We start from the raw sequence: 22,364 nt of genomic DNA on the forward strand, positions 1-22,364 counted from the left end.
GAATAGGAAGCCGCCTCCCAAATTGCAGCCCATGTTGCTGCCCAACTCTCCCCAACATACAGATTTGTGCCTATGACTTCCTCTTGTCTATTAAGGAGCATTCTCTAACCTTACCTGTGATAGAAATGTGCTAATCAAAAATTACTTGTACTAAAGAATCACAGTTGTAGCAGTATGTAAAACATAATTAAAAATCTATCAGTTTTATGCCACTAACTACTAGCAGTTACCAGGACATCGCCCGTTCGCCTCTACATACAATGTTTAGCTCCTGGTATATCACAATCTTGAGAACCACACATCACCCAGCCATACCTGCAACTCTTTTAATTTCTGGCCTGTGTTCATGTAGGATGCTCATTTCTGTTGGTCAGTTCCCTTGCCTTTTGACATAGCAGAACCGCATCTAAAATCTAATACCGGGCATGTAGGACCTGCTTTTCTTATAGGGTATATTCTTCCCGATATATTTCCTATTTCAACTCCATTATTGCTGTTCTCATTTTTACATAGTGCTATGCTATCTTATATTTCACTGAACAAAAAGGTAAAAATCTATAAATCAGTGGTTTTGTCAGGGCAGGACAGTGCGCTGAGGAATAAAGTCTGAGACAAAAGTGAGACACCCAAAACTTCCTGGGGCCCTTGAAAGAGCAAGAAGCCATTTCTGCTTTGCCTCCCCAATCATGTCTATTAGGGAACATTAACTCACCTTACCTTTGATTGCTGTGGTACTTATTACTTCTAGAGCTTTAACTTTGGAGAAAAAGTGTTAATAAAAAATTATACGTACTACAGAACCACAGTTATAGTAATATGCGAAAGGCAAGGAAAAATCTATTGGTACTAGCAGTTACCAGGTGATAAGCACAGAACTACGTACAGGTGAATGGAGTTATTTTGGACGCTGTGCGATAGTGGTATATTGCAATGTTTAGCTGTTGGTATACCATGATCTTGATAATCAGACATCGTCTAGTGCTAGGCTATTTGTCATTCTAAAACCCTAAATGACCTCTGGTGGTGGAACCCCAGAACTGCAGAGATACTTCATTGAACAAAAAAGTACCTATAGTCATTTGTTTGGTTCAGGGCAAGATCCTGGGGGGCAAAATCTGAGGCCCCACTCAGCTGAATGTGCCCCGCCCTACCACCTGCCATCATGGCTGAATAGTCAGGCTCCAAAGAAAATTAAGGTATGCTTTTTAAATGTTGTAAAACATTATTTACCAATAAATGAAATAAACCAAAGATAGAAAACTTACAGAAATACTGTTACAGCAAGTTGAAAGCAGCATACGTTTGGGCATTATCTCTGAACTTCTTGCTCAGTTTTCTTCTTTCAAAAAATACAATTTCCCCCATAAGCCTGCTAGGCTGGTTTATATGTATTCTTTTGCAGTAAGTTAGGTTAAGCAGGGATGCGGGTGGCACTGTGGGTTAAACCACAGAGCCTAGGACTTGCTGAGCAGAAGGTTGGCAGTTCGAATCCCCACGACGGGGTGAGCTCCCATTGCTCGGTCCCTGCTCCTGCCAACCTAGCAGTTCGAAAGCACGTCAAAGTGCAAGTAAATAAATAGGTACCGCTCCGGTGGGAAGGTAAACGGTGTTTCCATGCGCTGCTCTGGTTTGCCAGAAGCGGCTTAGTCATGCTGGCCACATGACCCGGAAGCTGTACACTGGCTCCCTCAGCCAATAAAGCGAGATGAGCTAGGTTAAGTATAGTTCCAGGTTAAGTACGGACCTCCGGAACGAATTAAGTACTTAACCCGAGGTACCACTGTATCCTAGCTAAAAAAGCAAACATGCATTTTCTGCATTCTTTGCCATTCTCTAAGGCACGCATGCAACTTGGCTATGCATCATGAAAGGGCTTAGTCTCCCTATGTAGGTATATATCACACCATTCAACTGTTTCTGATTCTCTCACTACATGGGCAAATTATAAGTGTGCAGTCAGCTAGTTTCCAGTGCTGGCATTTACCTGCCCACTGCACCAAAGTTACAGCATATCTTGACCTATTAAAAAAACTAAACAATGCAAAAAGTAGAATTTTACAGGCTAGGACCAGTTTATCCTCATTAGAGCAATTAAAAATATGCATTAGAAACATCATGAAAACATGCACTTTTCATATTACAGTAATAATATTTCAGACCAGTGGACCCAATGAAATTGGATTTGGCTTGTTCACTACTGCACAATTCTCCAGTTTGCAAATTGCAGTGCAAATATGCCTAGTTTCCTTTGAGCAAATATTAGGGGAGCAGGACAATACAGACAGATACAACCAGGCAAGATGTGCCACATTGAGAATTATGCAAACTTTTGCAACTCAGATTATATGCTTTCATATGAACATACATGGGCACGCACACGTACGGAATGTATTCGTGCATTCCAGAAAAGAAACATGTGTACACATCAGGTTACACTCACATCAAGGACAACAAATTAACTATTAGAAATAAAATTAACTATTAACAATTAACAAAATTAACAAATTAACTATTAGAAATAAAACAAAACTACTACCATAATCCTAAATGCAAGGGAGTACGTTTTGGATACATAAATACACGTATGTGACCACGGCTGCGCAGATGCTAGAAATGGAAAGTAGATAAAGTCCCTACCAGAGAAGAATGGCAGATTAAGTTGGTAGATTATGTTGAAATGGCTAAAATGACTGGAAGAATCAGAAAAGAGGAAGACCAAAATTTTAATAAGGAATGGGGAAAATTTATAATTTATTTTAAAAACCATTGTAAACAGCTAAAATCGTTGATAGGATTCAGAGTGGATAAAAAAAACAATGTTTTTTTTAAAAAATAAAATATCAGATTTTTTTATTTAAATCAGATATTTTTTAAATCAGATATTTTTTATTTAAATCAGATATTTTTTATTTAAATTGGATTTTTAAAATAAAATACTTTTGGAGGAAAAATCTTTCTAAATATAGTCTTTTATTTAAGTTACATCATAGTCCAAAGGCTATTCATCAGGAAATAAAAATTTGTTTAAGTTTTTCATGTGTGCTAAAACTCAGTCTAAGTTTTTTTTAATAGTTTAACCACATCAACAAACATGGATACACATGCTAAAATGTTATTTAGTTAAATAAATTGTTTTAATTGTTATTAAGGAAATGATTATTTTTCTCCTTCCAATAAAGTACAGCAGAATAGTTGTCCAAATATAAAGTTAACTTATTAAACTTCACAATAATTTCATAATTATTGTTCTATGTATTTCTAATAGTATAATCATATCAGTAATTTTTTATATAACTGTAAAAACTACTTTGAAAATTTATTATTCCAAAAATGAAACCTTCAGCTGGTTGTAAATATTAAGATTATACCAGCAAAAATGAATCTTTCTGTAAAAAATAAATAAAAACGATTTAAATCAAGTCTTACTGACTAGTGATTTAAATCAAATCCACCCTGGTAGGATTGGAATAACACATGTAGTTTAATGGTGAATTTTGGACACAATGTAGAGGTGAAAGATTTGGATTATCATAAAAGAAGCAGGAGGAAATGTTTAACAATAGGACCCAGAAAGTGGAGGAGTGAAGTCCAGGAGATTCTTTGGAATCTTATTTTTATGTTGTGTATTGGATATGTGATTGTAAAATGTTAATATGAAAAACCAGTTAAATATATTTTTTTTTAAAAAAAGGAATAGCTTTTGGATAGACATGCACAAGGTCACAAATTCAGCCTCCAGCAGCCGCTGCCAGTAAACAACACAGAGCTTAGACGAGCCAAGGTTATCAGAACACAGAGGAGGCTGCCTATTACATCTCTGCATGAGTTCCTGCTATGGTGTTCCTAACTTCCCTACATGAAGCCTTCTGGTGTGATGGGGAAGGAAGCAGGCAGCTCTGCCCTGGGTCTGCAAGGGGCATGGCTGAAGTAACCCCACCATTCTAGAACTTTAGACACTTGGTGAAGGGATGGCATCTTGAAAAAGCACTTGGATAACAAATTAAATTTCTTTGCCGAACTCTGTTCTTATTTCGTAGTTGTTTTTGGAATTGTTACATTTCTCTTTAGCTTTACATTAACAGTTTGACTGTGGTTTAATTCTGTGTGTGTGTGCCTTGTCACCTGTTTTATATTGGTCAGCAACTGATTTGCAGGGCGGCTAACAACCAATAATAAAAATGATTAGAATGAATACAACTTAAAACCAAGATTAAAATACAACATTAAAACATTAAAACAATTAAAATGCAGCCTCATCACAGGAGGACCCCTGGAAACAGAGAAACTCAGATATATAATAAGCTAGACACCAAATGGCTCCTTAAACCAATGTTACAGTCACCAAAAAGAAAAGTCACCAAAAAGTTGCCATTTCTAGGTGATGCAGCTTGAAAATCATATTTTTCAATGCAGCTTTTTGGTTCCTGAAATTCATTCCGATTGTGCAGTTAAAATATAAGGAACAGAATTCTACAGGATGTGTTGCTAGTGTGCATTCATGGCCCAAGGATCCCCAGGCACGCACATCCAGATGGTGGAGATGTCAGGCTCCATCCTGCCACGTCGGCATCTTCACTTGGTTGCAAGTGGCCAATAGCCAGGTGCAAAATGCACCTGGCGGATTTAAAATGCCTCCTGGAAAAATGTAAGAACATAGGAAGAGCTTGATGGATCAAGCCAATGGTCCATCTAGTTCAGTATCCTGTTCGCAAAGTGGCCAGATTCCTATCTACGGAACCCGCAAGCGGGATTTTGAGAACAAGATCAACTCTCCCCTCCTGCGGCTTTTGGCAACTGGTATTCAGAAGCATAGCTGCCTCCTACCAGTTCCCTTGCAGCAGATAGCCCTCTTCTCCTTCGTGAGTTTTGCTTAATCCTCTTTAAAAAAGCAGTTTAGGGCTGGGAACCATGATTGCCGCCTCCTGCGGGAAGCTGTTCCACAGTTTAACTCTGCGCTGTGTGAAGTAAAGACTTTCTTTTCTCTGCCTTCTCCCAAAAGTCAGCTTCGCTAGAGTTCTAGTGTTACGGGAGAAGGCAAAAAACCTTCCTCTTTCGCAGTGGTACCCAAACCTTTTTTAACAAGCTTCCAAATTGCCCGCCCTCCTTTAAAAATCAAATTGCCTCCCTGTGCGGCGTGTGCCGTAAGTTGGGAACCTTCTACCGCTACGCGAAGAGGATAAAACCTTCCTCTATCGAAGCGGTTCCCAAACTATTTTTGACCAAGCCCCGCCTAGGCATCTCTAAAATCCCACGACATTTAATTCTTATCGTACAAAAAGTGAAATCCTATTCACGTAGACGAAGCCTAAAATGCCATTAACTTGGTCTAAACAAGCTTCCAAATTGCCTCCCCCTTTAAAAATCTAATTGCCCCCTCCCTGCGGCGTGTGCCGTAAGTTGGGAACCGCGGCTCTACCCGCTTTCTCCATGCTGTGCATCATTTTATAAGCTGCTTTTAGTTGCTTTTAACACTGTAACATACTCCGGGACTTCGGGTTATAAGTATAATAATAAAAATAATAAAAATAAAAAATAAAAATTTCTATCAGGTCGCATCTTACTCTCTTTGAAGGTGGGATAAATTTTTAATTTTTTAAATTAAAAATTCAACGAACTCGTCTGACGCAGAAGCGCCAGAATACAGTATTGGCCGCCTGTTGCTTCTGGACATTAAAGTCCGAGTTCGGAAGAAGCGCTACAAGTCTATTACGGCGCGCTCCCGCGGAACCCTCCATCCCCAATCCATCCCGCCGCTCCTCACCGGGCTCCAAGTTATCATGCTGCCGTTCCGCGAATCCTCCATGATAGCCCACAGCTTTATCAGGAAGGGGGGCAGCTGCAGAATTGCGGGGGCTACGGGACCTGCAGTGACCCCCGCGGCAGCCGCGGCAGGAACAGCGGGCGCTTTCTGCATGGTAGCGAGAGAGAGGCTGCTCTTCCCCGAGCGGCGTGCAAGCAGAGGGAATACCTTTGCCGGCAAGAGAAATGAGTTCAACTTTGCATGAAGGGGGCGGGGCCTCGCACTCGGCCGCCCATTGGCCGCCCCTGGAGCGGAGGCGACACAAACTCGCACGCACGTGCAGGAAGAGCGGTCCGGCTATTCAGAAAAAGGCAGGTTTCGGAAGAAGGGGCGGCGCGTCAGCGGTGTGCCGCTTGCCGACGCTGGGGCCGCGAATGCGCTCTAAGCGAATCACTTAGCTTTCCTGACGTATACATGTATGCAGTCCTTTCACTTTCTCTTTCCATTTCACGTATGTATTTATTTCGAAGAATTTATACGCAAAAAAACCCCGACCTCAATGCATTTTACAAAATAATAATAAAGCAATTGGATTAACAACAAAAAAATAAAACTTTCAAACGTTAAAATAGCATATCTGAACAACCTGGACGTAGCCAAGAGGAGGAGCTGCCCTCCGCAAGTAAAACTACATACTTCTTTGACTGAGGTTCTGCTCCCCACAACATGAAGCCTGCCCCCCAACATAAATCCTGACAGCACCCATGCTAAACAATAAATACTTTTAGCAGGTGCCGAAAAGAGTATGCTGAAGGATATCAGCAGGCAGGGAGTTCCAGAGTGCAGGCGACACCGCACAGAAAGATCAATTCCTCGTAAACGCAGAAGGGATTTTGTGTGGCGCCTGTAATAGCGCTAGTTCTGCGGATCGAAGCAGTCAAGTGGACACGCATGCTGTAAGGCAATTTTATATATTATTTAATTAATATAACCATGCTGAACATCTGTGTGGAGGTGAAAAATGTTTTCCCCCACCCACTCTCCAGGAAAGATAGTGGTTCGCTTCCAAATCCAGTTCAAGTCCACTTCATATATCCTGGCTCCAGAGATCCATAAAGGGTAACATAAAAAAATACTGAAACCAACCAAAAATGTTTATATGAAACCCTTTATTGTAGGTTCTTCATTGTATGCACGATGAAACCACTTTCTTTCCTTTTGCTCTTTGCTTGGAAGGCTGGGAGTTTTGTTTCAGTTTAGTTGTGGGGTTTTTTTGTTGTTGTTTTTGTGTGGTGTGTGTGTGTGGTTTTTTGTTTGTTTGTCTTTTGCTTTTTTAAAGCTGCTGTTTTGCTCAGACCACCCCTGCCCATTTTCTGCCATAGTTGGGCAAAGGGCTCTGCCAGCCACTGCCTGCTGTCGAACCAGATTAATTCATTTATTTATTGCATTTATATATACAGTACCAGCTTTCCTCCAAGAACCAAAAGGTGGCATGCACATTCACACTTCAATGCCATAAAGCGACATCCAGTCATAATTGACCTGGGAGTAACAAGCTGCACAAGCAGCTTGCCCTTGCCATCTAAAGCCTGAAAACGAAACAAATGTAGGCGGCATACAGATATGCTAATGACATTGAATTGATCAACATAAGGCTGTTCCTTGCTCAGCAGCCAATCAGCTTGCAAAACATTTATTCTATTTAGTGCATTCCGAAAGCATTACATGTTCCAGATAGGCCAATGGCTTGGGTCCAGGGATCAGCTGGTTTTATGGCCTAGACTTTGCCCCCTCTTGGCGTCTGTAGCTATCATATGGCTTCTTTGGAGCTTCAGGAAGAAAATGTTCGGGGAACAGTTCTGAAACCCTTCCCATGGTCTCAGCTTCTAACCAGCTCTTCCTCCTGTATCAAAGTAAGGGATATGTGAACTTATTTAATTGAATACTTAGTTAGCAAGGGGGAAGTTGCTTGGGCCGCAATCCTAGGCACGCTTACTTGAGTGTAAATTCTGGTTGGGCTTACTTCTCAGGAAGCATGCAAATTGCACATGTACAAGTGGGTCACATCTCTCAATGGGACCTGAGGTATGATGTGGGGAGGGTAAGGAGGGGAATTATTTCTGAAGCTGGTGACTTCTAAGACGGTCTTCTTTGCCATCCTGGTCCACCTCCAGGTTTTTTGGGCTACTTAGGGTGGGAGCAATAGTTCAGGACACCTGGAATACTCTAGATTAGGCAGAAATTGTGGCAAGGTTTCAATACTTCCTGAAGATTCACTTATTTAAACAAGATTTCCCTTGCTCATAAGATTAATAACACTGCTCTGTTTTATTATTTCTTGAAATTTAATTTAATGTTTTAGTGATGGATTCTCTGTTTTTGCTTATGTATTTCTTTGTATTTTTTATTATAACTTTGTGTATGTGTATATGTTCGCCTAAAATTTTCTCTTTTATGGGCTTTCTGTGTTTTAAGTAGACCACAGGGATTTTGTTTATCAAGCAGTATTTAAAGACTGGGAGCATCTTCTTCATAGTTTCCGGACGTCAAAAGTGTTTTGCAGTCTCTGCCACTGAAAAGAGACAAACAACAGAGCTATTATTAATAATGGCATGTCCTTCACCTTAAGCTCCTAGGATATGTTGCTTAGTGCTGCCATATGTCCTGACATTTTGAAAGAACTGCCAGAAAACAGCTCAAAGACTTTCGAGTCCCAATTGTCACTTTTTGAAATACAGTGGATACTCGGGCTGCAAATGTGATCCATGCGGGATGCACGTTCGCAACCCGCAGCGGTGCGTCTGCTCACGCGCGGGTTGCGATTCGGCACTTCTGCACATGCGCAAAGCGTGATTTAGCGCTACTGTGCATGTGCGACTGCTGAAACCTGGAAGTAACCCATTCCAGTACTTTTGGGTTTCGGCGGTCTGTAACCCGAAAAAACACGACCTGAAGTGTCTAAAACCCGAGGTATGACTGTATGGCAACCCTAGTGTTTCTGCATTAAAACACAATATTAAAAACAACTTAAAACAACTTAAAGTCATAAAAACAAGTTGGGTCTTAAAACACACATGCATACAATAGTGTTCTTGTATGCTGATGTCCTTGCATCTTGTTACTGGATGCTTAGCAACCCATGCTGAAAGACGGGTATGTTGTCCTATTATAAAGGTAGCAGGCCAGGATAATTCAACACGCTGAGTTAGGGAACAGCTTTCGTTCAAGGGTGAGCAACATGTCAGACATTAAGGCTGCAACTCTGTGAACACTTACTTGGGGATAAGGCCCAGTGAACAGGGTGGAATCTATACCTAGGGGTGCTATCATAGGACTGGCACTGTGGAAGTGTATTTGAGCAAGGGATCCATGCATGTTTGATTGATCCATAATAAAGTTCAGTGGTCCATGTGCTTGCTCACAAATGACACACAACTCAAAATATACTTAGGGTAGACTAGAATTTAATTTTCAGTTCTGTAACCAAGTCCCTTCACTGCTGTTCCTCCTCTGCAGCAGGGGAAGGCAGGTAGGCAATGTGCCCTCCAGGTGTTGTTGGACTCCAAATCCTGCCACCTCTAGCCAGCATGGCCAATGGGCAGGGATTGTGGGAGTTGCTATCCAGCAATATTTGGAAGGTGCTGTGTTGGCTACCTCAGCACTACAGCGATGGGAGTTTTTGATGGGAGATAGAGAAATGTTTTTTTCCACCCAGTGCATAGTTAAACATTCAAATTTAAATCATCATCATCATCATCATCCATGAAATTTGCTCCAAAAGGAGGCAGTGATGGCTACTAACCTAGATGGCTTTAACAGAGAAAATTCATGGAGGAGAGAGCGACTGATGGCAACTAGCCATAATGGCTATGTTCTGCCTCCACAATATTATTATTATTATTATTATTATTATTATTATTATTATTATTATTATTTTATACCCTGCCCATCTGGTTTCCCTAGCCACTCTGGGCAGCTCCCAACAGAATATTAAAAACACTATTAAACATCAATCATTAAAAACTTCCCTAAACAGGGTTGCCTTGAGGTGTCTTCTAAAATCAGATAGTTGTTCATTTCTTTGACATCTGATGGGAGAGGGTTCCACAGGGCGGGTGCCACTACTGAGAAGGCCCTCTGCCTGGTTCCCTGTAACATCACTTCTCGCAGTGAGGGAACCACCAGAAGGCTCCTGGAGCTGAACGATGGGGGTGGAGATGCTCCTTCAGGTATACTGGGCCGAGGCCATTTAGGGCTTTAAAGGGCACCAACACTTTGAATTACAGATAGGACACTTTGAATTGTGCTCAGAAACGCACTGGGAGCCAATGTAGGTCTTTCAGGACCGGTATTATATGGTCTCAGCGGCCACTCCCAGTCACCAGTCTCGCTGCCGCATTCTGGATTATTTGTAGTTTCCAGGTCACCTTTAAAGGTAGCCCCACATAGAGCACATTGCAGTAGTCCAAGTGGGAGATAACTAGAGCATGCACCACTCTGGCAAGACAGTCCACGGGCAGGTAGGGTCTCATCCTGTGTACCAGATGGAGCTGATAAACGGCTGCCCTGGATTGACCTCCATGGACAGCTGTGAGTCCAGAATGACTCCCAGGCTGTGCACCTGGTCCTTCAGGGGCACAGTTACCCCATTCAGGACCAGGGAGTCCTCCACACCTGCCCGTCCCCTGTCCCCCCAAAACAGAACTTCTGTCTTGTCAGGATTCAACCTCAATCCGTTAGCCACCATCCATCCTCCAGCTGCCTCCAGACACTCACACAGGACCTTCACCGCCTTCACTGGTTCCGATTTGAAAGGGAGGTAGAGTTGGGTGTCATCCACATACTAATGAACAACCCAGCCCAACCCCCCCTGTTGATCTCTCCCAGTGGCTTCTTATAGATGTTTAAAAGAATGGGGGAGGACAGAACCCTGAGGCACCCACAAGTGAGAGCCCAGGGATCTGAACACTCATCCCCCAACACCACTTTCTGGACACAGCCCTGGAGGAAGGAGCAGAACCACTGTATCCAGAACATGCACTCAGAAAACTGGGTCTTCCCAATAGGATGCCTGGTGTAAGCTTCCTAAAAATCACTGCAACCCTCCCCATCCCTGTTGATGTGTGTGCAGCATCTACTCTTGGGTTTTCTTCTTTTAATAGACTTGCAGCAGTTTCCTTTTAATTGAATATCTTTATTATTTACAAAAAATTACACTGGTCAAATACAAATAAAATAACACAATCTTTTCCTCTTTCAGCCATCTGGCCAGAGACCTAATGCTGACTCATGCTCATTTATACACTGACCCTTGTTGATCACATGCCCTTTATAAAGGCTCCTGTTGCTGGGTAGATTTTTCTGTTGCCTAGCAACCTGCTCAAGACCAATTCTCAAGTTCTTTCTAGAATATTCCAACATCCCTGCCCATATGACCTGGGTTGCTGTGCGTAAGAGAAACCTGGTGGACAAGCAGCAGCTAAGACAGGCCCATCTGCTTCATCCAACCAAGTCTCTGTTACACATGCCAGGTCAAATCCTCCATCCACAATCAGGTCGTGGATGGCAGTGGTCTTATGAATCATTGACCTGGCATTGCACAGCAGCACCTTAAGATCATGTGCTTGCTCACAAATGACACACAACCCTTAATGATTCCAGTATCCTTCCGGTCAAGACCAGACCTAGAGGCAGGGGTAGTCTTCAAACGACGACTAAACCTGCCTCCTCAGTAATGACATGGTCTGGTCTTAGCGTGACTCCTTCTCCTGTCCATGATCTCTGAAATCAGATGTCCCAGTGCATCCCCCCGCCACGATGGAACCTGCCCCAGCCATTCTGTTGGCTGGGGCCCACACCCAGGCAGCCCTGACCCCCTCTCCTTCAAAACAAAATACAAACTATACAATAAAACAGTAGAAACTATTTTTTTAAAAAAGCATTTATGCTACAACTAAACTAGTCCCCAGTCCCAACTACCGTAGATTCTGGCATATAAGACGACTTTTTAACCCCGGAAAATCCTCTAAAAAGTCAGGGGTCATCTTATACGCCGGGTATGGGTTTGCTGGGCAGCGGCAGCGGGCTCCATGCTGGGAGGACGCCGCCCAGTGATGCTAAGCCGGCTTCGCTGGGCAGCTTCCCCCCAGCGTGGCATGCCACCCGCCGCCCACTGATGCTGCGTATTAGGCAACTGGGCGTATAAGTTGACCCCTCAAATTGGCAATTTGGGGAGTCGTCTTATACGCCCTGTGGCCTAATATGCCGGAATCTATGGTAAACGTTTATCCCACCCACAACAGAGCAAAAAAAACAAAAACAAAAACAAAACCCAAAACATTTAAAACGCCACAGATTTAAAACTATTTAATTACATTGCAAAGCATTTTCGGTGGCAGCAATGTCCCAGTGGCCTCTCAGGAGCCTTTTAGCTGTTCTGGGTAAATGTGGGCCCCGTCCCCTAGGCCAGGTGGAAACGGGCCTTGCAGCAGGGAGCAGGTCTTCCTTCCAGCACTCACGTCAGCTTCTGAATACCAGTTGCTGGAAATCACCAGCGGGGAGAGTGCCCTTTTGGGCATCTGGCCTGTGGGAAGAGGATCCAGGTGGTCTCTTCTTAGATTCTTGTGGGCTTAGGTTCTTCTGTGTTTAATCAGAAGCCTTCTAAGCAAAGTGAGTAATGAAAACAGTAAGTTTCTTACTTACAAGGCTTCCAATGAAGTGGAGAGACAAATGACCTTGGAAGCATCTGGCAGTTGCTATCTGACTCCAACTTGTTTGGGATCATTTCTGAGGAGGAAATATATTCTTATCACAGCAGAATGATTTGGCCTTTGATTTGTTCCTCCACCGTGGGGTTTGTTTATCTATTTGGAGCATTTGTACCCTGCTCTTCATCCAAAATGGCTCCTGAAGTGGTTTGCATACAGTCAAAACAAGACAATTCCCACCCGAGGGCTTACAGTCTAAAAGAGCAGCACATACAAGGGGAAAGGGATGGGGGGGGGGAGAGAGAGAGAGAGAGAGAGAGAGACTGGACAATGATTACACATTAAAAATCATTTTCAAATCCATAGGGCCACTCAGGTCCTCCTCAGAGTGGAAGTCATTGGCCCATAGAGTCCAGCATCCTATTTTCACAATAGCAAAACATTTAGGATTCAGGCACAGGGGCTACTGCACCTGGCTCAACAACTGAAGAAAGCTCAATAACTTTGGCTAAAAAGGTGGCTGGTAGTCTCCTACATAAAAATAAATAACAGCAGGTTAACTTCAAATGTACCTCTGGTCTTGTTGCCTGTATCAGTAGCTAAAAATATGAAACCAGGCAACTGATGATTGTTGGGGGTTTTTAACCTTCATGCTATAGGCATGCAAACAAATGTTTTCGTTTCATTCCATATAATTATTTTTGCCAACAACAACAACAAAAATGTTAGCAGGCTTTAGTCATGTTTGGAATGGGCTACTGCTTTGAATTGGGCACTGAGAGTCTATCCCAGACTTCCCTAACTTGGTACCCTTCAGACGTTTTGGCAGGCTGATAAGTCCATCCAAAGGCAGGCAGGGCCAGAGTTTGGCTGCTGCCCAGGTGAAGGCCCCAACTTTGAAGCATTTAGAGCCTATCTGGGATCAAAGGAACCAAAGGGCTGTGGGACACGTTGGTAATGGAACCTGGGAAGACAATACAGACATTTTTTCCAGGTCCCCCATGAAGGGTGCTGGTGGTGGGTAGACTAGGAGACTGAAATCTGCATCCTAGCTGATACAATTAAATCAGCCCCTGCTCCACCATCAAAGAGAAAGAGTCCTTGAAGCTGTATGTCATCTTGACATTATCTGGCACTTAATTAAATGGACAGTAGTGGGGTGGATTACATGCCGAGAACATCACCTTCTCTTCATTCACCCACAAACACCATCTGTTGGAAAATAAAATCTGCAGATTTATATGGCCTTGTACCGGCTCCTGCCTTTCTTTCTTACGGAAAGACTGTCGCTTAGCAGCAGAAAACAGGAGTTGAGTGTGCAAGGTTCTAGGTTCAATGCCCCAATGTTTCCAGGTGGGCTGAGAAACAGGCCACGTCAGAAAGCCTGCAGAGGGCTGTCCATCAGCAAGGCCAGTACCAAACTGCTTGAACCTATGGCCTGACTCAGTATAAGCCAGTGTCCTCTGTTCCTTCTTCACTCGTGCTAAGATTTTATTTTTATTTCCTCCCTTTTTGAAGACCTCGACACCTGAACTGACCTTCCAAGAGCTGATATGTTGTCCTGTAAGCAAACATGGCACACTGCATTCTACCTCCACCTCCTTGTTCATGTCTTGGCTGAAGGTGCCACCAGAGTCTACTACCTGGGCATCCGTGAAGTGGACTGGAACTATGCTCCCTTGGGGAAGAACACCATCACAGGACAAAGCATAGCAAATGATATGTGAGCTTCATTTCTTGGTTTACTAGGTCCTGGCTTAATAACTTAGTTAACTCTAGCCACTTCAGAGTTTCATATAAAAAAAATGGAGGATAATACATTCTTGATATGTATCTGGTCTTGGTTGGTTTAATGGTTAATGCCACATTACCTAAGAAACAGGAGAATTACCAAGCTTCAGTAGTGTAACATACAAAATACCAGGATGTGATTTAACCCATGACTCTTCAGATGCTGGATACAGTTTCCATCATCTCTGACCGTTGGCCATGCTGGCTGGGGCTGATGGGAGCTGGAGTCCAAGATGTCTGGAAGGTCCCAGGTTGAGAAATAACCTGAAGGTGATGGGAAATCAGTCATGTATTGCAGCAATAATGAGACATCTGTAAGTTCTGCTCTGGTGGTTTATTGGCAATGCTGCCCCCCCCCACACACACACACATGCACAAGCAGAAATTTCTGTGTGTAGCACTGACGCCACTGCCATGGCATTTAAGAGCTGAGGGGGACAATATCTTCTGTCGAATGTTTGCCAGCAGATTGAGTTTCCCTGCTTGAAAAGTGGGTGCTGAAACTCCAAATTCAAAACAGTAATAAATAATTGCATTTATTCAAAATCTGATTAAAACTATTCAATTTAATTATTTCAACAAAACTGAATAACTTGATCCAGTGATACCAGCTTTTCAAAGTCTGATAGACATTTATAGCTGCAACACCCCCTTGCCATCCCCATGCTCCTCAGGGAACCCCCATCCTGGTATTGCTCACTTTGGGAGCCACTGGTCTAGCCCAAAAATAACCTTCCTGAATCCATCTGTGAAAATATTAAAGGAGATTAACACACACACCCCAAAAGCAATGTAATTCTGGATTTTTTTCAGTTCCCTTTTTTATACCGTATTTTTCGCCCTATAGGGCGCACTGGCCCATAGGGTGCACCTCATTTGGGGGGGGGGAATGAATAAAAAAAATAAATTCCCCCCCAGCCGCGGGGCTGCGTCGGGGGAAGCCCAAGCTTCCCCCAACCCCATCCCCCAGAACAGGCTGCTATCCGCAAGCCTTGCGAGCCCAGCAGCAACTCCCACCGGGCTTGCAAGGCTTGCGGACACCTGCGCGGGGCACCCTCCGGAGGGTGCCCCATGCTTCGGGCTGCAGGCTGCTGCCCGCAAGCCTTGCAAGCCCGCTGGAACTCCCTCCGGGCTCGCAAGGCTTGCGGATAGCTTCCTGAAGCCTGGAGAGCGAGAGGGGTCGGTACGCACCGACGCCTCTCACTCTCCAGGCTTCAGCGAAAGCCTGCATTCGCCCCATAGGATGCACACACATTTCCCCTTCATTTTTGGAGGGGAAAAGGTGCGTCCTATAGGGCGAAAAATACGGTATATAAAAAAATCAATTCAAGCATTTGCACAGCTGGTTCAAGGGGCACCCTGCTGGCTGGGAGTCCAACATCTGGAAGCGTGAACGAGTTGTACATGTCCAACCACTCTTCAGGTACATGTATGTTTTAGACAGCTTAGAGAATGGCTACACTTCTGAACATCGGTATACAGGACTTTTGGCTGGTGTAGGTTGTTATGCAAGGGACAGAGAGAAATTGTATCTACTAGAATTCAATTTTCTGTATCAGTAAAAGATACAAGAGATTGCCTTTCCCACGGGGGAGGGAGATGGTTTCACCTCTGTCCTCTCCCCACTTGTCTGGAATCATCATAAACTACCCCCCACCCTACCCTCTGCACCCAATATTCAAAATCTCCATAGTCTGACATTCATTCATTCATTTTATTTGTATCCTGCTTTTGCACACACACACACACACACACACACACACACACACACACACACACACACCATGCTAAAAATGGCTTGCAACAAAGAAACAGATGCATTTCGAACAAACACTGCAAAAACCAATAATATAGTAAAACAACAGCAAATATAATAACATATAAAAAAACCAAATTCTAATACTATACATATAACAAGATTCCTTAAACAGCATGCATCACCCGAAGCATAACAAGGTAGCTTTACACTTTCACCTTAGTCCTAATAAACACCCCTCCCATGATGTTGCTCACAGCCCATCTCCTGCAGCAGTTTCCAAGGGCAAAGGGTGGGGTAGCTGGAAACACCCCTCCCAAGATGCCGCTGTGCACATTAATGGCTGTGCACCTCTCACCTTCAAATAGAGATAAAAAGCACGTCACTGCTTGGCTGGACTTAGGACTCCCACTGGTTGCTTTAACTTTGATAAAAGGGACGTGGGTGGCGCTGTGGTCTAAACCACTGAGCCTAGGGCTTGCCAGTCAGAAGGTTGGCGGTTCGAATCCCTGTGACGGGGTGAGCTCCCGTTGCTCAGTCCCTGCTCCTGCCAACCTAGCAGTTCAAAAGCATGTCAAAGTGCAAGCAGATAAATAGGCACCACTCCAGTGGGAAGGTAAACAGCGTTTTCATGCGCTGCTCTGGTTTGCCAGAGGCGGCTTAGTCATGCCAGCCACATGACCCGGAAGCTGTCTGTGGACAAATGCCGGCTCCCTCAGCCAGCAAAGCGAGATGAGTGCCGCAACTCCAGAGTCAGCCACGACTGGACTTAACGGTCAGCGGTCCCTTTACCTTTACCTAGTAAACTGCCAGAGCAGAATTCTTGCCAAGGGGTATGTGACTGCTAATCTGATGTAGTAAAGCACAGCTGAGTTTCTTAAGCAGAACAAGAACATACTCAGGATTTATTAAACCAATGGTTTAGTTTCATTAATTGCACATTTATTTAAAACCCAATTAAAAGTTTTTAGTTTGAGTGATTCAACAAAACTGATAAACTTGATCCAGTGATGCCAACTTTTCAAAGTTTGATAGCCATTTCTACCTCCATTGCCTCCCTGCCAGCTCCTTGTCTCTTAGCGTCAACTAGGAATCCCGCCCCCCCCCACCGCCCCTGGGGAAGGTACCATCCAGTCTGGGAACTGCTGTACTAAACCCGTTTTTAAAAGTGGGTGGGATGTTTTTAATATACAGTGGTACCTCAGGTTACATACGCTTCAGGTTACAGACTCCACTAACCCAGAAATAGTACCTCGGGTTAAGAGCTTTGCTTCAGGATGAGAACAGAAATTGTGCTCTGGCGGCGCAGCAGCAACAGGAGGCCCCATTAGCTAAAGTGGTGCTTCAGGTTAAGAACAGTTTCAGGTTAAGTACGGACCTCCGGAACGAATTAAGTACTTAACCTGAGGTACCACTGAATTTTTTCCCCTCTTGGTTTTAATGTATCTATGTTGGTTTTTTTGGTTGGTTGAGTGTAAGCCACTCTGGGTTGCTCTGGGCAAGATAAAAGGTAAAGGGACCCCTGACCATTAGGTTCGGTCGTGGCCGACTCTGGGGTTGCGGTGCTCATCTCACTATTGGCCGAGGGAGCCGGTGTACAGCTTCCGAGTCATGTGGTCAGCATGACTAAGCCGCTTCTGGGGAACCAGAGCAGTGCACAGAAACACCGTTTACCTTCTCGCTGGAGCGGTACCTATTTATCTACTTGCACTTTGACGTGCTTTCAAACTGCTACGTTGGCAGGAGCTGGGACCGAGCAACGGGACCTCACCCCGTTACGGGGATTCGAACCACCGACCTTCTGATCAGCAAGCCCTAGGCTCAGTGGTTTAACTCACAGCACCACCCGCGTCCCAGGGCAAGATAAAGTGACTAATAATAAACAAATAAAACACACATTTTCTTCTCTCTGCCTTCCCTTAAAAACAACCAGCTGTGCATACAGATAGCAGGAGAGATGTATCAGCACATATGAAAATTGCTACCAATATTGTCATTGCTGTTCCCCCTTCCTTTTCAGGATAGCCTCTAGTTTTCTCCAGCCTGCCGAGAACAGAATTGGCAGCATCTACAGGAAATCTGTGTATAAGCAATACTTAGATGAAACGTACACATCAGAAATACCCAAACCCTCCTGGCTGGGATTCCTTGGGCCCATCATACGAGCCGAAGTGGGTGACACCATCATTGTACACCTGAAGAATTTTGGCAGGCGACCATTCACCATTCATCCTCATGGTGTCTTCTACAAGAAGGACTCAGAAGGTAAGTATTTTGATAAAGGGCAATATATAAATTGAATAAATAATAATAAACAAGTTTCCTCTCACCTCTGCTTTCGTGGATGTTTCTACATGAGTTGGCATGTTGCATATGATGCTTTTATTTATCTATATATTTATATATTGCATTTTTACTCCACCTTTTTTCCAGGGAGCTCAAGGTGTACATGGGATGCGATGACTGGCCCAAGGTGATCCAGTGAGCTTTTGGGCTGAGTGGGATTCGAGCCGTGGTCTCCGAGGTCCTAGTCAGACACTCTAACCACTGGCTCTCTAATCATTGGGTGATTTAAAAGCAATTCATAGTGGGGTGTTAAGTTTGAGAGGCTGCTGTCAAAATGGAAGCTCTTCAAGTATACTGTTATAGGTTAGAGTGTTAATGCTGTGAGCCCCTCCATCCCATGCTCAAATTGTATATAAAAAAGTAAAGGGGACCCCTGACCATTAGGTCCAGTCGTGACCGACTCTGGGGTTGTGGCGCTCATCTTGCTTTATTGGCCAAGGGAGCCAGCGTACAGCTTCCGGGTCATGTGGCCAACATGACTAAGCCGCTTCTGGCGAACCAGAGCAGCGCACGGAAACGCCGTTTACCTTTCCGCCGGAGTGGTACCTATTTATCTACTTGCACTTTGACGTGCTTTCGAACTGCTAGGTTGGCAGGAGCAGGGACCGAGCAACGGGAGCTCACTCCATCACGGGGATTCGAACCGCCAACCTTCTGATCGGCAAGCCCTAGGCTCTGTGGTTTAACCCACACTGCCACCCGCGTCCCCAGATTGTATATATGTGTAAAAACAAATATCCTATCAACACAGTCTATTTATCTTCATTCCAATGGAACTGAACCCTGGCTATGTACTGGCACCCCTGTAGTCTCTTGAAACTCAGAAGCTGGGGTTGTGTGCAACAGTACAATCCATGGAATATTAGGCTGCCGGTAGCTTCTAGCCATGATGGCTGTGCTCTGAATACCAGTTGCTGGAAATCGCCAAAGCGGAGGGTGCTCTTGCAATCGAATCCTGCTTGTGAGTTTCCCAGAAGAGGCGTCTGATCAGCCACTGTGAGAACAGGATGCTGGACTAAATGGGCCACGGGCCAGATCCAGCAGGCTCTTCTCAAGGCTAATGCAACTGTATTAAATGGAAATTGTACGGAATGTATACTGCAATTTCTCAATTTTTCCAGGATCCCTATACCCTGATGAGTCCTCTTCCCAAGACCTTAAGAAGGATGATGCCATCCCCCCGGGCAGGAACCACACATATACTTGGACTGTTCCTGAGGATCATGGTCCAACGGATGATGACCCAGCCTGTTTAACATGGATCTATCATTCTCATGTTGATGCAGCAAAAGACATTGCCACTGGCTTAATTGGGCCGCTGCTGATATGTAGAGAAGGTAAGGCTGCCCTTGGGAAAAGATTGCTTAATTTCATAGCTTATTTTTGAAATTATATCACAAACAGTGCAATAGGCCACAAGTACCTTTCCTGAATTGTTCCTCAGTTCAGGTTTAAATTGACTGAAACAAACTTCTAGACCATATTCAGCCTGGTAGTTTAAGTGAAAGAAAGAGGTCAGGGGTTGTAACATGCCATTTGCAGAACTGGAAATGAAAGAAGCAAGGCCCAAAGGCCTTGTTTTAGGATAAATATATATAATATGTTGTTTTATTTTCTTGTTTGGGTGCTATTGGTTTTTGAACTCATACAGAGGTGGCAAGATATCAGGGCTCGGCCACAGTTCCATTTGTCCTGCCACTTTCCTCCAGTTAGAGTGGCCATCACACTGGCTCTCAAATGAATGTGATTTAAATGTATGAAGTGGATTTGCACTAAATGGTGGCACTTGCTGCCTGGAGGAGGGACGCTGCTCACCACTGTGTGAAGCCAGCCCCACAGTCCTTCGCCAGACTTGCTTTGAGAGCAGAAGTGTGTTCCCTCAGGGCTAAGAGAGGTGGGTTTTCTTGAAAGTAGGAAGAAATCCAGCATGCTCCCCCTACAGGATCAGGCCTCCTGGCTCCTTCCATTCACTCCTATCTTCTCCTGGCCCAGGGACTCTGAAGAGCGTTTCTCAAAGGCGGCATGACGCGGACCTGGATTTCTTTCTGATGTTCAGCGTGGTTGATGAGAATGAGAGCTGGCACCTGGATCAAAACATTGCCTCCTTCTGCGGAGATCCAAGCACTGTTGATGAGGAAGACGAGGGGTTCAGGGAGAGCAACAAGATGCATGGTGGGTGCAGTTGGGCAGGACCTTTTCTTGACCTCTGTTTATATCCAGGTAGGGACAGCTGTAGCACACCCTCTCTGGATCAAATAAACTCAGAGATCATACAGAACAGAGATGTATTAACTTCAGGGCTGCCAAACACTGAAAGAATTATAACTGATTAAAATGACTGACTAACTGACTGATGGATTGTCTTCCCTTCACCCTAAGTTCCCAAGGCATGTTACAACATTGAAACAACACTGAAAACAGTTTGAAACAACTTACAATCATAAAAATAAAGTGACTCCTAAAAAATATACGCCTCAGGTGTCAGATAAAGAGGTGTGTCTTCAGCATCCTGAAGTGTGGAAGTTGTATAGTAAAGTGCCAGGGGAGCCTCTGTGAGGAGGGAGTCCTGCAGCTTACAAGGCCCCCTCCCCCTGGGATACCCCTCCCCAAGCCTCTGAGAGTGGAGGAATGTGTTAGTCACTTCTCGTGACTTGACAGTAGGGAACACAATACAAGGGTGGCAAGTGGGATCTCTCATCATCCTTAGCAACTATATCTCGTCCACAGGTTTGCCACTGGAGCACCAGTGAATGAACATCATGTGGACAGGCCATTCTGATAACCTTCCAACCTAGCCTCCTCAGCCACAGCTTTTGTTCTTTCACATGTACAACTTGCTCCCTCATATGGGTACTGCCATAGGGAAACTCATGCCTAATACTTTATGAAAGCAAATGTGAGTCTGGGAACGCTGTATTGGGAAACAACACAACCCAAGCCACTCAGTTATACAACTTCACAGGAATTACACAACCATTGGCGAGTCACAATGTGCCTCCAAACTGCAAAACAGAAGGAAAATGAAGCAAATCTATTAATATTGGGGCATTACAAAAAAAAAAGTAGGCAGAAGGTATTTAAATTCTGTGCACATTAACAGGATACATTGAACCTGTGGACCTCTGTCTTTGCTTTATTCAAACCTCTGCTGTTGTTTGAAGCCACCATTTTAAACTGCACTTCTCTCACCCTTACTTTATGCAAATCCAGGGTTGTGATGAGGCACTGTAAATTCTCCAGTTGCACAGTAACAGCCTTACATTTTTATGAATATAGGATGCTACATATATGTACACCCACACACTGATACGAAACCCCATTTTCATGTTAACATCTTGATCTCTATTTCTGCAGCAATTAATGGTTACGTGTTTGGGAACCTCCCTGAGATGACCATGTGTGCTGGGGATCATGTGTCATGGCATCTTTTTGGGATGGGCAATGAGATTGATATCCACACCGTCTTCTTCCATGGACAGACCCTGATTGTCCGGGGCCACAGGACTGACGTGGCCAGCCTCTTCCCAGCCACTTTTGTGGCAGCAGAAATGATCCCTCAACACATTGGGAAATGGCTGCTGAACTGCGCAGTCCATGATCACCTGCAAGGTAAGGAAGTCTCCCAGACTGAGTTCCCCTTGCAACTGTGATCACTAGTTCTTTGCTGAATTCCTTGCCCATGACAACAGAAAGTGGGTGAAATATACTCAGTCGAGTGTGAATTTCATGCTCTTTATTCAGCTCATAGTAGCGTTGAATGAAACTTTCCCCCAAAACTTCTAGCTATATATACATTATTTACACAATGGGCCCCGCGTGATTGGCTAATTCTGGGCTGCTCCTGTAGGCCAATTAGGTTGCGGATTCACTTCATCTAGAAGCCTGATTGGCTGCTCCTGCAGGCCAATCAGGTCGCTGATTCACTTCCACCTGGAGCTGGATTGGGTGGCTCCTGATCTAGGCCATGCAGTAGTTTTTGGGAATCATACCTCCAGGGATAATTGAGCAGAGAGGGCTCATCCAC

At 44.3% G+C, this 22,364-nt stretch overlaps 1 protein-coding gene across 3 annotated transcripts in view; it reads left to right on the forward strand.

Annotated features, from left to right (window-relative positions):
• Positions 1–7,546: 7,546 nt before the first annotated feature.
• The window catches only part of HEPH (hephaestin), a 49,169-nt gene continuing 34,351 nt past the window's right edge, over positions 7,547–22,364 (forward strand). For 2 of the 3 annotated variants that reach the window (XM_081178678.1, XM_081178680.1), the window contains exons 1-6: positions 7,547–7,653; positions 13,966–14,170; positions 18,015–18,259; positions 19,462–19,677; positions 20,333–20,512; positions 21,695–21,949. In XM_081178678.1, coding sequence (XP_081034804.1) covers positions 14,001–14,170; positions 18,015–18,259; positions 19,462–19,677; positions 20,333–20,512; positions 21,695–21,949 — 1,066 coding nt within the window. In that variant the 5' untranslated portion in view covers positions 7,547–7,653; positions 13,966–14,000. Of the gene's footprint in view, positions 7,654–11,174; positions 11,361–13,965; positions 14,171–18,014; positions 18,260–19,461; positions 19,678–20,332; positions 20,513–21,694; positions 21,950–22,364 lie in introns of those variants that run through there. The other variant, XM_081178679.1, reaches the window with a different exon arrangement.

The sequence above is a fragment of the Podarcis bocagei genome (assembly GCF_964188305.1).
Source record: "Podarcis bocagei genome assembly, chromosome: Z".
Lineage (NCBI taxonomy): Eukaryota > Metazoa > Chordata > Lepidosauria > Squamata > Lacertidae > Podarcis > Podarcis bocagei.